We start from the raw sequence: 15,025 nt of genomic DNA on the forward strand, positions 1-15,025 counted from the left end.
CGAGAAAAAACGCCGACCAATGAGCGATACGCGGTGGGCGTAGCGAACGGCGCTAATTGGTCGGCGCCTTCTATCCCGCGAGTTTGTTAAATCCAAATTTTTCGCACATTTTCTTGTTTTTAAAAGTTAAAGAAGTAGTAAAGTCAAAGTTCTGAACTCAACAGAGTATTCAAAAACAATAGTTGACTTCTGAAAGAGTTGAATCACTAAATGTTACACTACGTCAACAAAACTAGAACAAAACGAATCAATTTGTTGTCAAGTGATACAGTTACGCTAAAAAGTATCAAACTCAGATAAATGATAAAATGAAATGGGAGAAAACAGAAGAACAACACGTCCTTGTGGCCCCACGGAGAATTGATACGGATGAGAAGAGAAACAGAAAAAGAACAAATGATAGATTGATAATTATAGAAGATGTGGATAGAGTCAATTGATACAAACAGGCTGAATCTATCCAATATCTTCACAATTTATATAAGAAGTGATAAGGAAACGATTTGGGAAGTGATATGATACTCATTCACACAAACAAGTTTGTTCGTTGGGGAGCTTTAAAAACTTTGAACTGGTCAGAAGAAAAAATTTCAAAAGAGTACTCGAAAAGAATAACGTTCAGAAAGAAAGGTTCAACATATTGACACTCAGGATGTTGTCTATAGGCTCAAACATTTTTAATATATTGAAGCTTTTAGGTCAAGAGACATCTGCAAGACAATTTTCGGCTATATTTAATTTCAAAATAATTTTCTTTTATTTGTATTTAGTCACTTTATTTCAAAAATGACCAGTGAAGTAGATATATAAGTTCCATAAAAAGTACTATATCTTACTGGTCAATTGAGAAAAAAAAATTTCAAAACCAAAATTAGACTATAAATATCACAGAAGAATTTTCCGGCCGACTGCGAAGTATATAGAGGAAAACTTAGATTTTCCCAATTTTCAAATTTAAATAAAAATCGTCAAAATCTTTCTAAAAATTTTACTGTGATATTTGGTACTTTTAGCGCTATATAAATAGTTTTTAGATATTTATAAATAGAATAACATAAACATAAAATTACAAAACCACGAATTTCAAATGTTCACAAACCAGAACAATTTACTGTTTGTTTACCAAAAAAAGCTATTTCCAAATCCCAATTTAATCCAACCGATTTGCTGTTGTAATCCTTCTAGTCCTCATTTTTTCCAACGAAAAAAAAAATTTAATTTTCTAAATTTAAAAATTTCAATTATTTTGTTTGTTGGGCAAGTGTGAAATTGGCATAACGGTAGTGGAGATTTCAAGGACATTTTGAATGGGAGATTGTTGCAATAGGTGTACACTACGCTCAGTTGGAGTAAGATTTTTTGAATTGTGAGCTAATTCCCTTTTGCCAATTTTTTTCACAGATTTTAAACAATTTCAATACACTTTATCTTTACAATAAACTCTTTGAAAAAAAATTAAATAACTTGCAACAGATAGAAAATAAAACAAAACTCCTCTGCCCATTTGTATATCCTTTCCTGGCTATGAGGCCACACGTAAATAGTAGGCAAACCCGAGAGGCACTTCAGAGAAAAAAAAACAAAAGAACTTGTCTACAATACGTGATTTGTATTCCAAATAGAGGTATTGAAAAGAAGAGAATCGGCGTGAAAAAAGAGAAGAAGAAACGAGAATATATATTGAAGAACTGTCTACGAGAGTGGAAGAAGAAAATGTGTTGTAATGAAGAAAGAAGGGTGTCATGTTTTGACCTATAATTGGGTAAACAATAGATAGTGAAACTGGACTTTATAAAATACATAAAAGCCCAGAAAATTTGAATTTGCGCGGAAAATCCGACCAATCAGCCCCTTCCGCGCATTGCTATTTGGCCGGAAGTCTCCTAACTTGGACTAGGCCTGAAATAGTCAGAAACATGTTCTTGAACTGAAATTGCACGCAGTAAATTTTTTTTGAATAGTTTTGTATTTAAGCTAGAATAAAATAAAATAACTTCAAAACCGTTCTTTACTGGTTATTGTATCAAAAAAAAAACGAAAAATTTTACAGAAGGGAGCCGGCAGAGCGGGGAGGAGTCGTCCTGTGACTCATCGACCTTATGACATAGTAAATGGTACCGATACCGTAACCCAATGCTTCACGACACATTGCAAAAACTTCTTATTGTCTTTCAGAATTAGGTTTTTGGTACTACAGTAACTACAGTAATTTGATAAAATTATGCATAACCTTATAGTTTTTAGAAGATTGATTTATAAACAGTTGTATGTACAATTATGAATCTAATAACTTTATAGGTCGTTTGGATCCTTACTTCAACGTTAACAGTTCGCATCTCGGCCATCTTAAATGTTATAGAAAAAGTGTCAACAGCAAAAATGTTCAAAATATTTTTCCTATAATTTTGTAGTTGACAACCTTTTGATATTATCACAAATTACTGAGATAAATGCTTCGAAAGTTGTGTAGAAATGAAGAACAGGCGTGGTGTAATTGCAATTCAAAAAAAACGTTTTGTATCCAAATTTCGAAGTAATTACATACATGAATATTTAAAGTGTTGAATGTCGACCTACCTGACTTCAAATCTTCTTTTAAAGAATGATAGAGAGGGAGAGAAACAGAGAAAAATACAGAAAACTTGTTGAAACTGAAGATTGTTTCCAAATAGTCTGTCTTCAGCAAAAAAAAGTAGTGACAATCTCGGGATTATTCTTAGTATTTCTTAAGACGAGGTAAAAGTTTTCTTTCTCTCTCCTCTTTTCTGAATCCTTTTTCAAAACGAAGAGAGTACGTAGTTCAAGGAGACACAGACAGTGTCACTCCAGAAACTGTAGAAGAAGTGGACACTGACGCCCATGGAGACTGGGGGCGAACGACCTCGAATGAGGTCATTCGGGATAGACAATAACGGAATATTGAGAGAATTCGAGAGACGTAGTGAATTCGGAGGATTTTTAGGAATTGAGATGATGAGGAGGAAAAGTTGATGGAAAAGAATATGTTTGAAGTAGGCAAGAGAGAGGTAATTTGGAAAATAAGTAGTCTCGAAAATGTTGGAAAGGTTTTTTGAAAAGTTGAATATCCAAAACTTCCAGACAATTTGAGGAAGCGTACTAGCAGCATCAGATCGCCTATCTCAAACAGTATAACGGCCATTCGATGATGTATGTACCCTAAGAATGATTGTATCCTCTGAACAAAAAATCGCTCGGTGTACCCTATGTCGATGTACCCTTGGATCATGGGCCGTTAGAAATATTACCCAGTTTCGGAATTGTCAATATTTTCATCCAGAATAACGGTACCCGGTCTCGAAACGATCAAAACTTCGTAGCTACCGTACCCGTTAGCTACAACTTGAAACAAAAAACGAGTTTCAATATGGATCTTGATATTACCGAAATGCAAAAATTTACGTTTTTTGCGCCAAAAATACGGCGTCGGCAAGACTTTTCGCCGATTTTTGATGATTTTTCTGCTGATTTGTTACAATTAGTGTATTTAATTTTTTTTTTCAATAAATACATATATTTTTAACTAAAAAACTATTAAACAATCGATGAAAGTCCCGCAGCAACAAGTTTCGAACTACAGTATTCTTTGAAGAAGCATACGCATTATCATTGCGTTTGACAAAAATGTGTCGTGTCGAGATCGAGTACCGTATTTTCGGGACGAAAATCACATTATTTCGCTACTGGGTAATACAAATTTAAAATTTTTGTTCAAAAAAGAGAAAAAAATTGCAAAATACTTTTAGGGACGGTAGCATTGAAGTTTCGATCGTTTTGAGACCTGGTAGTATTTAGTTTTCCGCCAAAAAATTCACATTTAGCTAATAAGATATGTTCTTAAAATGATCATTTTTGATTAATACATGCTTTACCAAAGTTTAAAAAAATCCAACGTGACCCGGCGCAATTGCTCAAAGAGCCATTCTTGATTTGACTGCAGGTTAATTTCAGGCCAGCTTTAATCCGAATAATAATCAGCTGAAAGCTCCCGTGATCCAACTCTTTCTGCGATCCATTCTGTATACAAAGTTGGGACACCTGAAACATCTCATTCCGAGGTTCTAAAAAAGTATTTTTCAAATTTGTATTATTACACTAACTTTCAATATTCCTTCTTCGAGCAGTTTTGCACGATAAAGCTACAATAAATTGACTATTCTCGAGCTCTTAATCGATAATTTAAATTTTTCTATGAGATTGCAGTTATTTAATTGTTCAGAGCAAATTCCAGCATCAGTTTTACTAGTTTTTCTCCTGAAAATGAAGAAAATCTAGAAAAACTCGACATAAGCGCCACCCACTGAAGGAAAGAGTGTGCAAATGTGAGAGAGACGAGAGAAAGAAAATGCAAGCGCCGCACGGTTTTCGTAGGCGGGGCCAATCAATTTCGATGCCATCCGACTTTTTTCTCTTTTTTCCTTTCTTTTTTAATATTTTATTGATATTTTAAGAATAAAAACTTAAAAAAATCTAAATATCCTGCGAAATAACAAATTTAGTTCAAAATCCCATAATATTTTCTCATTAAATTCATTAGCCAACGTGAGAAAAATGCACTTGTGTTTATTGATTGAAACTGTTTTCCTGTAATCGCATGATTTCAGTTGGTTTCATACGAAAGTTCAGACCAAATTCGACGCATATTGCTGCCGGATAGAAGAATAGCGTTGTAAGTTCATGATTATTTATTTTTGAAAAGGATTTAACAAATTGTTAGCCTGTCAAATTCGAATTTTTGCAGATTCAATGAGTTTCGACTCGTCGACTGACGGCTCGAATTTGGCAAACAGTGATCGATCGAATAGTAGTTGTTATCCTTCCAAACAAGACGGTCAGTCTTCGAAACAACCAAGAAATCCAATTGAACTCCAGTTTTCTTCCTTCGCTTCCAGTTTCATGTTCTAACATTATATTTCAATATTTTGTCGTCGTTGTGTCGTTTATTTTTTTTTGTTTTCTCATATTTAATCTCAAATCTTTAATATTCTTATCATTTTCAGCCATGGAAATATCGCCAGGTTCTTCGACACACGAGAGAGATCGAAAAGGTTCCTATGGACATCGGGAACGAACTCGCAGTCACAGTGGATCGCCTTCCAGATTTTATTCAAAAGACAAAAGAGGAAGTTCGAGACAAGGTGTGAGACCGAGAGATCGAGACTCGAAAGATTCAATTTCTCCACAGTACAAGCAAAGGTACTTTTTCCAGATATTAATTGAAAATTGGATTCTTCAATTAAAAATGCTGTAGCAGAGTTAAAGTTATTATCGGAAAATTGCGTCATTCGCATGATTTTTTGGCTGTATAGTCTCAAAATATGCTCAAATGAACTAATTTCGTAATAAGACATCTCAACATTTTTATGGCGGTTCAAAATTTCGAAAAAATGACGAGATTTTAGCTAAAATCTCCAACTTCGCCAACTTTTTCGTGACGCAACTGTCGGAAAACTTTTATCGATTTATCATTCCTTATTGCATATTTTGGTGATTTATCTTCCGTTTTTCATTGATTAAAGTAAATTTAAAGTTGAAAGGTAACCAATTCCGGCGATTTTTGGTTACCTACGGGCTTTAAATGTTGCCTAATCAACAAAATAATATGAGATAAACTACCGAAAAATGAAAGCTAATATCCGACCGCTGCGACTGGGAAAAGTGGTCAAAATTGGAGATTTTAGCTAAAATTTTAACTTTTTCCAAAAAAGTTGTAAAAGGTGAGCTAGTTTCAGGAATTGGTCCCGAGGCGGTGGCGGTGGTGGTCGCGACCGTGGACGAAACGATTTCAGCTATCGAAAGAAAGGCAAAGACTACAACAAACGACGAGATAAACGAAGCCGTAGTCGAAGCAGGCATCGATCACCGAAACGAAGTGGATCTTCGAAGAAAAGCAAAAGGAGAAATTCGTCCGGATCGTCGTCATCTGATCTGTAAGTTTGGATTAAAATCGATAATTTGTAGAGCAAGCGATGGAATCATAAAAAGATAAACTTGCCTGCTAATATCCCAATAGTTTTCTCGCAAATATTCGAATAATAGTCGCCAGGATTGCCATACATTGTCTGACTCAGAGAGGAAGGCGGGGCGCTGAACTGATGGTGTTTTCGCTGTGCTGGGGTGTGACTCCTCCCTTTTCTGACTTGTGCCAAATCACATACTCTGATCACTGGATCATTTCTACTACAAAGCTCGAAATGTTCTGACTGTGTGTGGTGCGGTTTTGTATTTGAAGTTTTAATCCAACCAGTCGGAATCCTGAGGAGCTTCCAGATAGAACATAGTTTATGAATCGCTGCACACCTTGTTCTAGTTGATAAAATTCTTTAGCATTTTCAATTGAAAAGCGCTACTTGATTACATTTTACGAATCCGTTCAACTTCATCCCAATCTAAAAAGACGTCACGTGTTCAATACACGAGCTTCTCTGGTGGCAAACTGTCAGTAACTAGCACTACTTTTCATAAGATCTACGTTGAGATATATTCCAATTAATTTTACTATAGCAGCTTTAAGCTAACTGAAATATCTGACCATTTGCACAAACCTACCGTATTCTGACCATTTTCTTTCCCATAACATTTCACTTTTTTAAAAGGGGAAAGTGTGAGGCAGGTGTCCCTGAAGGTCACCAATTGCAACGGGTTTTCAATAAGCATCGGTTTTAAAATGGGCAAAAAATGGAGAATGAGGCTCACGCTATGGCTATTGATATTAATATCAATTCTGTGGCGACCAGGCTATTCTCTCCATTCCCCGACTACATTGTTTTCTCTCTACGTCCATTTTTATCATCTCGTTGATTCGTTTTTTGCAAGAACTGATAGCCATCTCGAACTGGATCAACAATTGAACTAGGTCATTAACAACAAATCTTCTATTATATTGTTCATCTTGCAACATTTGATAGTTTGGAATCAGAGGTTTATAGAATATTATAATTCTGAATGTTTCAATGTGTCCTCTCACAGACGGGTGATTCATTCTTGTTTTACAAGCTTCCAAACCGTATGATCAATTTTTCCGAATCCGCTGATTTAATCATTTAACGTTCGAAGACTAAATGAGAAACTCACCGATACCTGTGTGATAGAAAGCTTATTCAATACCAAAATCGGCAAGTCCATTCAACTGGTCGATTTACATTCCGCCCGTCAATTTGCACTCTCATCGTATGCCCATTCCTCATCCAATTGTCTATTTCCTCGTGTCCTTTTTCCACCACAAAAATATCCATAAAAAAGAAAAAAATGAAGAAGATGCCACAACCACCAAAACATTCGGTTCCTGTGCAATTGAGACGTAGAGAACACGACGAAACGACCCTTTCTTCACTTTTTCCCCCACTCCTTCTCCATCGTTGCGCACACCCTTTGAGTCTGTTTGGGTCCCCGTTTCTCTGCATTCCTATCTCTCTGTCACTTCCAACCAGCGCCATCGGTGAATGAAGCTTGACGGCGGCGCCGTCCCCTTCGTTTTCCATCAGACTGCGTCTCTCCGTCGCCTCGTAATATCTCGGCATCTGAAATTTCTACGTCTCTCTCACACTGTTAGCTTCACCGTTGTCCATTCTTCTTTCGATCTCTCCTGTCAACGGGTGCCCCCTCCGCGACACTCAAATTTCCGTTACCGTCGCGACAATTTCAATTTTTTGTTAGAACCGTCTAGACGTATTCTTCTGTAATATCATGCGTGGCTGGCAGAATAATCATAATCATCGTGACGAACGGGGAAGACAGGTGATGGAGTCATCTGGGTAAGAATTGGCAAATTTTAGAAATTATATACTCCATTTGAAAAAAGTTCAGCATATCACCAATTGTTAAAAGTTGCAGAATGGATACCTCATTAATGAGTGAGTTGAAGAAGCACGGAGACTATGGATCCTCTTCGAAAAGTAAAAAGAAGAGCCGAAAGCGTCGAAAGCACAGCAGCTCTTCGTCCAGCAGTTCAGGAGAAGCTGTAAGTTTTTATTAGTTCTCGTTTTGTAGACTAATAGCTATATATGTGTAAGAAAAAAAACTAATTTCCTATTAGAACTAATCTCGAGAGAATTGGTTGTCATGAGAACAAACAGAAAAAAATTCACACTTTCAGAAATAATCGAAAAATTTGAAATTGAAAAACGAAAATTTTTCGAAAAAAAAGTTTAGAAAATTAACAAGCAATTTCAAAACTTATCAAATTTTGTTTTATCTTGAACAGAGGAAAATTGTCAGTTTTTAAAGCTATTTTTCGAAAATTCGATTTTTTTTCTAAATATCGGAAAATATGATACAATTTTTTTTCGACTTTCTTTTTTTAATCGAAAAATCTCTTGGCTATCGTGAAAAAAAACAACAGAAATTAAATTTTTAAAAAACCTATTAGATTCCAATTGACTTTGATTTTTGCAGATGGATCTACCAGTTTCTTCAAATGGAATGAATGTGACAGCGATTCCACCTCCACCATCATTCAATATTAATCCATTCCAGCCAATGTTCTCACAGCCTCCACCACCACCATTAGTAAGTTTTGGATTCCATCAAAAACTGATACAAATGCCCGAATTCCCGAATTTTCAGCCTCCAAATAGTCAATTCATGACGCCTCCACCTCGTCCACCACCAGCACCATTCAGTATTCCACCACCATCGGTTGACATTCATTTTGCCGCTACTGCAAGCTTTTCACTTAGCTCCATACCACCACCACCACCTCAAACCGATGGTGGAGCATCAAGCTCAAAGCGTCAAGATCCGCTTCCAATGCCACCGGATAGTAAACGGATAGCCACTCGGCCTGTGTAAGTTATTTGAAATTATTTTGTTGCTTTTTTTGAGAAATGCCAGAAAATCGGAAAAAAATTCATATTTTTCTGTTTTTTAATCGAAATACCGAAAAATGCGATTTTCTGGTTTTTATTAGCTAATCAGAAAGAAAAATTGAAATCACTCCGAAATCATTATTTCTCATACGGAATTCAATAATTATGTTACGGTTTACGTCGTTTTTTTTTCTTACAGAAAAATTTTAATTTAAAAAAAACCGAGCTAAACCAAAAGATTGAAAAACGAACAGTTTTTTTTGTTCCTGATTTAGAAGATTTAAAAATAAATGTTTTAGGTTTTCTTTTTTGTTTAAATTAAAATATTTCAGAATAACAACCCGCCGTGGACACGCAACAAATCGACCATCAGATTCTGATTCATGGTACAAGACAAATTTGACTCACTACACAATGCTTGATCAAATTGGCGAGGGAACTTATGGACAAGTCTATAAAGCAGTCAATAATCTCACTGGTAAGCTAATTTTTTTTTTTGGAAAATCAATATTAATGCTGTAAATTTCCAGGTGAACAAGTAGCACTGAAACGAGTACGATTGGAAAATGAAAAAGAAGGATTCCCAATCACTGCAATACGAGAAATCAAGATTCTTCGACAGCTTCATCATAAGAATATCGTCCGTCTTATGGATATTGTGATTGATGATATTTCGATGGATGAGCTGAAAAGAACGAGAGCTAATTTCTATTTAGTATTCGAATATGTGGATCATGATTTGATAGGACTTCTTGAATCGAAAGAGCTCGTCGATTTTAATAAGGATCAGATTTGTTCATTGTTCAAGCAGCTTTTGGAAGTTCGTTTTTTTTTTCAAAGAAATAATTTTCAAAAAAAAAAAACGTTTTTACTTTCAGGGACTCGCCTACATTCACAATACGGGATTTTTACATCGGGATATTAAATGCAGTAACATTTTGGTGAACAATAAGTTAGTTTTTCTTCTTGAATTCAATTAAAAACAGATTTTTATTGGAAAATATTTCTTTTTTTCAATTTAATAAAAAATAGTAGTACATACTAATTCAGCTCAAAAGAGCAATTCAGTAGGAAAAAACTTAAATTCCAATAAAAATCAATTTTTAATGGAATTCCGGTTTTTTTTTGAAATCGGAAAACGAAAATTTTTCGTTACGCGATTTTCAAAAAAAAAAACAATCAGAACTTTAATAATTTTGAAAATTGTTTGCAGAGGCGAGCTGAAGATTGCTGATCTCGGACTGGCACGACTATGGGAGAAGGAATCACGATTATATACAAATCGGGTTATCACATTATGGTATCGACCACCAGAACTACTTTTGGGTGATGAACGTTATGGGCCTGCAATTGATGTTTGGAGTACGGGGTGAGTGGCGAAAAAAACTTAAAAAATTTTTTTTGTTGCAAATTTGAAAACTTAACAAACTACATTTTTTATATTTTCTGAAGTTATGAATTTTCAGAAAAATCGAAAAATGTGAATTTTTCTAACATTCATATTTTTTAAACCAATTTTAGAATTTTCAACAAAACAAATTATGATTTTTTTCCAAAATAAATTGGGAAATTTCAAAAAAGTGACAACCTTTTAAAGAAATAATCTATGCAATTTCTAGATGCATGCTCGGCGAGCTGTTCACCCGAAAACCGCTTTTCAATGGAAATAATGAATTTGGACAGCTCGAGTTGATTAGTAAGGTTTGTGGATCACCGAATGTGGATAATTGGCCTGAATTAACCGAATTGGTTGGATGGAACACATTCCGAATGAAGAGAACTTATCAGAGACGTATTCGAGAAGAGTTTGAGCAGTAAGAATGTCATATATTCCGCTGGAACTAGAATTTTCAATTTTTCAGCATTATGCCACGTGAAGCTGTCGATTTACTCGATAAAATGCTCACTTTGAATCCAGAAAAACGAATTTCTGCAAAAGAAGCTCTGAATCATCCGTGGATTCGAAGTTTGGAACATACGACAGTTCAACCACTCAAATTACCTCAACATCAGGTTAATATCACACCGTGCTCGAAGAATACGGTCTCAACACGACAAAGTTTTGTTTCAAAAAGGTGTGCGCTCTTAAGGATTACTGTAGTTTTAAACTCTCGTTGCTTTGCTGAATTTTCATCGATTTTTTAAAACAAAAACGATGAAAATTTCTCAGAAACAAATGTTTGTTATTACAGTACTCTTTAATGGCGCACAAATATTCGTCTTTAACAAAAATCTGTCGTTTCGAGACCGCGTACCGTATTTTTGGAGAAAAATCACAGGATGGGTAATGAAAAAAACCTGTTACAGGATTGCCATGAGATGTGGAGCAAAAAGCAGAAAAAATCAGCTCGTCTTGGGCGACAAGCAGAAGGTTCAAGTGGAAGTGGACATAGTATTCGTGCAACTTCACATCCACGAGGTAAAGCTGGAGATGAATTGGAAGAAATAAAGATTTCGGATTTTATTTTCCAGTTTTCTGAAAATAAAGTCAATTGAAAATCCTTTCTGAAATTATAGTTTTCGGAAAAGAAAAACAATCTGAAAAAAAAACGTTTTTGTCTAATTTTAGAATTAAAAAAATCGATTTTTTCCCGGAAATTCGAAAGATGTAACATTTCTTGAAGATCTTTTTTCTAAAGTAGATTTCTGAATTTTTGGAAAAAATCTGCATGTTTTTTTTCAAAAAAAAAACTGAAATTTTTCAATTCTCAGAAAATTCGTCGAAAAAAATTCTTTCTAAAAATATTGGAAACAATTTCACGATAAAGCACAATGTTGATTATTATCGTTATTAACCCTAATCAGTATTTGAAGCAGCTCCTACACAACCATCAACAACAACTACAAAAAGCAATGGATCATCAAATCACCATCATCATCATCATCATTCACATCATCATGCTTCATCACTGCCACCATCAGGAGGTCATGCACCTCCACCACCACCTCCACCAACACAGGCTTCTTCAACGTCGCATAACAATCATCAACCAGTTCCTCAATCACAATATCAGTCAGTATTTTTCAAGTGAAAATTCTGATTTTTTTGTTGATTATTTTTACACGTATACTCTCTTTATTCTATTAGTTATAGACAACAAATTCCTTTTTTTTTTGGTTTTTTCTGCTCTTCTGTCTAAATTTTTAATTGATATTCTGTGTTTCCTCTCATATATATTTTTTCCTCTATTTGAAAATTTATTGTTTAGCTTTTCTTCCCCCGCCTCATACCTCCCCCACACACTCTCTGTTCTTCTTATTTTCCAACTGAATATTGTCTGAATATGTGTCTAAAAGTCACGTACAGCTCTTATAGAAGCAACAAGCAGCAGTGGATCAAAATGGAAGAGAGCTGACTGAGAGAAACTATATATGTGCGGCAGGTTTCTTTTCATTTTTTATTCGATTTTCAGGTAAATTAGGACTACTGTGTGGGCATGGTCAATTCTACAAAATTACCTATTACGGGTTTTTAGGTTTTTGAGAAACCGAAAAATTTAAACTTTCTGTTTTTCCGATTGTGCCCGAGATGAGAATAATATGTGCAACACATACAAAACTTGGAAGAACTGATTTTTTTGGAATATTAAATACTAAACATTTTTTTTTGATTTTTTGATTTTCCGGAAAATCGAAAAATGTAAAAATTTTGACTTTCTCTGAAATATCAAAAAAATGTTCGTGATTGCGGCATGATGTTCTAATATTATTAATGCAAATTCAGTGGAAAAGTGTAGAAAAATATTTTATTAGTCTAAAAAACTTCTGTTGAAAAAAGTGGTTAAAAATGATTGAAAGTTTCCAATTTTAGAATTATTGAACCAATTTTTTAAAAGATATTTGGCAACTTTCATTTTGCCTTGCTAAGTGTCAAATGTTTTTTGAGCAGTTTTCAAATTTCTCAATTGAGATAAAAATGAGTTATTTTCAGATCAATCACTTTCTTTTCTATATTTTGACACGGAATTTGAATAAAAAAATACCAGACCAAAATTCCACGATAGGTCATTTTGTAGATTCGACATGACCCAAATGCTGAGTATTCCTTCCACGCAAGCGGCAAAACGCCTGCCTGCGTGCCTATATCCGCCGCAACTTGCCTGATTTTTTGACTGCCTCGTTCTGACTCATTATTTTCTGTAATATGAAGTAGGCGTAAGGCCCGTCCTGTAGGCACGGAGGCAGGCATCTTTGTGCCTTCTCAGAGGAGCTGGAAAGTCGAATTCTGAATTTTATTTCAATCCCAAGTCGACCATGGAGTTAGATGTGCAAATTTCGAAAGACTGCTCCCTGCAACTTCTAGGCGAATTCTGACACTTTAAAAAAAAATTTTTGAATGTAAATTGAAAGATCAAGCAACAGTAATTAGACATTTTCTTAGAGCTAGACTATATAAAACTATAAATAAAAATTTTCAAGTATATTTTATTAGAAAAACGTATTTTGATCCACTTTCTGTAATATTTTATCAACTTGATTGCCTCCGACTCTTTCTCGGGAGAAATATTCATTTTTTCCCTCTTATTCAGAATAAAATTACTGGTATTTATTTTCCTTTCCCTCGCCTTGATTGTACTTTTTTCTTTCAAATTTAACTCTGAATTAAAGCATTTTCCAAAATTTTCCACGATTTTTAAATGTTGCCGGTCTTTTCCCCTTTCCTCATCATCATTGTCAATTTATATAGTTTTTTTGTTGACATTTTTCATGTTCCAATCATACTTTCCTGGTTAATTCTGTGATTTTTTAAAACTTTTCTAAAAAAGAAGAAGAAATTTGTAATTAAATTATATTTTCTTTATTGACTTAGTATTTCAATTTTTCACAACTTTTAAAGATAATACAACTTTTTCAGACTTTTTTGAAGATCTTTATGAATTCAGGCTGTTGTTTCCTCTGCACTAGAAGGCGATGGACTAGGATCAGTGACTTTCTGAAATAATGTTAAATTTCAGAATCTTTAAATGGAGAATAAATGTTAAAACCTCTGTAATCGCGACTCCATATTCTTGTTCGTATTCCTTTTCGAGCGCATCCCACGGATTATTCCACATGGAAGGGATTATACATTTGTTCGCGTCAATTGGGCCCTGTAATTTATTATTTTGAGTTTAGACACTCTCGGCAAAAGTACGGTAGCGGGTCTCGACACGACAAAATTTTGTTGACTGCAAAAAGGTGTGCGCCTTTAAAGAGTACTGTAATTTCTAACTTTCGTTGCGTTCGCCAAAAACTATGAAAAGTAGATGAAAAGTCCGCAGAAACAAAAATTTGAAATTACAGTACTCTTTAAAGGCGCACACCTTTTTGAATTTAAGCAAGTTTCGAGACCGGAAACCGCATTTTTATTGCGCTTATATTCTAAAAATTACTCGAAACTGCAATAAAACCGAATAAATTGTATTTTTTCGAGGAAAAATCTAAAATAACCGCCGATAATTGGGCATTAACTAAATTATTCCGTACTTCTTTGTTTTTTTTTATTTATTTTTTTTTAGCATATTGAGTGCTCTTGGAGAAACCTTAACCCAGGTGCCATGTTTATTGATTATTTAAGTCTTTAAAAATTTAAAGAAGCCTTACAAAATTCTTGTTGCCTCCACCTCCGCCACCTCTTCCTCTATCAAATCCTCCCCGTCCCCTTCCTCGGTTTCCATAGTTGTTCTGATTCCCTCCACCTCCACCACCACCGCCACGATAATTTCCTCTGAAATTTCCTCGATTTGCTTGATACGGCGACGCAAAGTTCAGATTTCCATCGTCTCTGAAATTACTCCATCCACCATCGTTGGAGCTTCCACCACGATATCCTCCTCGATTATCGTTACCTTTCCATCCACCACCACCTCTTCCTCGTCCTTGTGGTCTCCAATTATTGTCTGAAATTATAAAAATAATCAAAATATCGTTTTAACAGTTATTTCATTGTTTTAAATTGTATAACTTACTTCCCCGTGGTTGCCATTGACCGCCGCCATTATTCCCGTAGTTCATTCCACAGATTTAATTATATGTACTTAGTACTTATCTTAAATTCTGCTGGAAACAAAAAAAAAACGGCAAAACAAATCCGATAACTTTGAAATCGGTTTGTTCACGAGGAGTACACGGCCGATGGACTAGGAACACACTGTGCGAAATGTTGGGCCATTTAGTTGTTTTTCGTTCGAACGCGTTCGATTTTTCACTAATTAAACTTT

General features: G+C 34.9%; 2 protein-coding genes and 1 non-coding gene across 5 annotated transcripts; 1 reads left to right on the forward strand and 2 right to left on the reverse strand.

The window, feature by feature from the left end:
• Nucleotides 1–4,616: 4,616 nt before the first annotated feature.
• On the forward strand, nt 4,617–13,609 carry cdk-12 (Cyclin-dependent kinase 12). Of its 3 annotated transcripts, none has more exons than NM_001381836.2 (15): nt 4,617–4,687; nt 4,760–4,849; nt 5,019–5,214; nt 5,751–5,948; nt 7,852–7,978; nt 8,413–8,526; nt 8,584–8,804; nt 9,158–9,303; nt 9,356–9,645; nt 9,704–9,777; nt 10,039–10,194; nt 10,445–10,639; nt 10,688–10,838; nt 11,133–11,244; nt 11,631–13,609. In NM_001381836.2, the coding sequence occupies exons 3-15, from the start codon at nt 5,021–5,023 to the stop codon at nt 11,855–11,857; spliced, it is 2,205 nt and encodes a 734-aa protein (NP_001367220.1). In that variant the 5' UTR covers nt 4,617–4,687; nt 4,760–4,849; nt 5,019–5,020; the 3' UTR covers nt 11,858–13,609. The 3 variants fall into 3 exon arrangements, with proteins under 3 accessions (NP_001367220.1, NP_001367221.1, NP_001254916.1); NM_001381837.2 differs by having other exon boundaries at nt 4,620–4,687; nt 11,640–13,607; NM_001267987.3 differs by having other exon boundaries at nt 4,644–4,687; nt 11,643–12,109.
• 21ur-14269 lies at nt 12,250–12,270 on the reverse strand. The gene has a single exon (NR_052233.1).
• Nucleotides 13,602–14,961, reverse strand: B0285.3 (uncharacterized protein). Its single transcript, NM_065473.6, has 4 exons — nt 14,774–14,961; nt 14,409–14,704; nt 13,811–13,915; nt 13,602–13,758 (listed from the first exon to the last, which is right to left on the reverse strand). The coding sequence occupies exons 1-4, from the start codon at nt 14,817–14,819 to the stop codon at nt 13,705–13,707; spliced, it is 501 nt and encodes a 166-aa protein (NP_497874.1). The 5' UTR covers nt 14,820–14,961; the 3' UTR covers nt 13,602–13,704.
• Between the last annotated feature and the right edge of the window lie 64 nt (nt 14,962–15,025).

The sequence above is a fragment of the Caenorhabditis elegans genome, chromosome III, assembly GCF_000002985.6.
Source record: "Caenorhabditis elegans chromosome III".
NCBI classification, from domain to species: Eukaryota; Metazoa; Nematoda; class Chromadorea; order Rhabditida; family Rhabditidae; genus Caenorhabditis; species Caenorhabditis elegans.

Excerpts from the sequence above, each read along its gene's own strand:
- cdk-12 (NM_001381836.2), top strand. The coding sequence starts at position 5,021 with ATGGAAATATCGCCAGGTTCTTCGACACACGAGAGAGATCGAAAAGGT. Across the intron at positions 7,979-8,412 it reads CCAGCAGTTCAGGAGAAGCT|ATGGATCTACCAGTTTCTTC; the intron begins GTAAGTTTTTAT and ends TGATTTTTGCAG. Across the intron at positions 9,304-9,355 it reads AGCAGTCAATAATCTCACTG|GTGAACAAGTAGCACTGAAA; the intron begins GTAAGCTAATTT and ends GTAAATTTCCAG.
- B0285.3 (NM_065473.6), bottom strand. The coding sequence starts at position 14,819 with ATGAACTACGGGAATAATGGCGGCGGTCAATGGCAACCACGGGGAA. Across the intron at positions 14,705-14,773 it reads TCAATGGCAACCACGGGGAA|ACAATAATTGGAGACCACAA; the intron begins GTAAGTTATACA and ends TTATAATTTCAG. Across the intron at positions 13,759-13,810 it reads ATGGAGTCGCGATTACAGAG|AAAGTCACTGATCCTAGTCC; the intron begins GTTTTAACATTT and ends ACATTATTTCAG.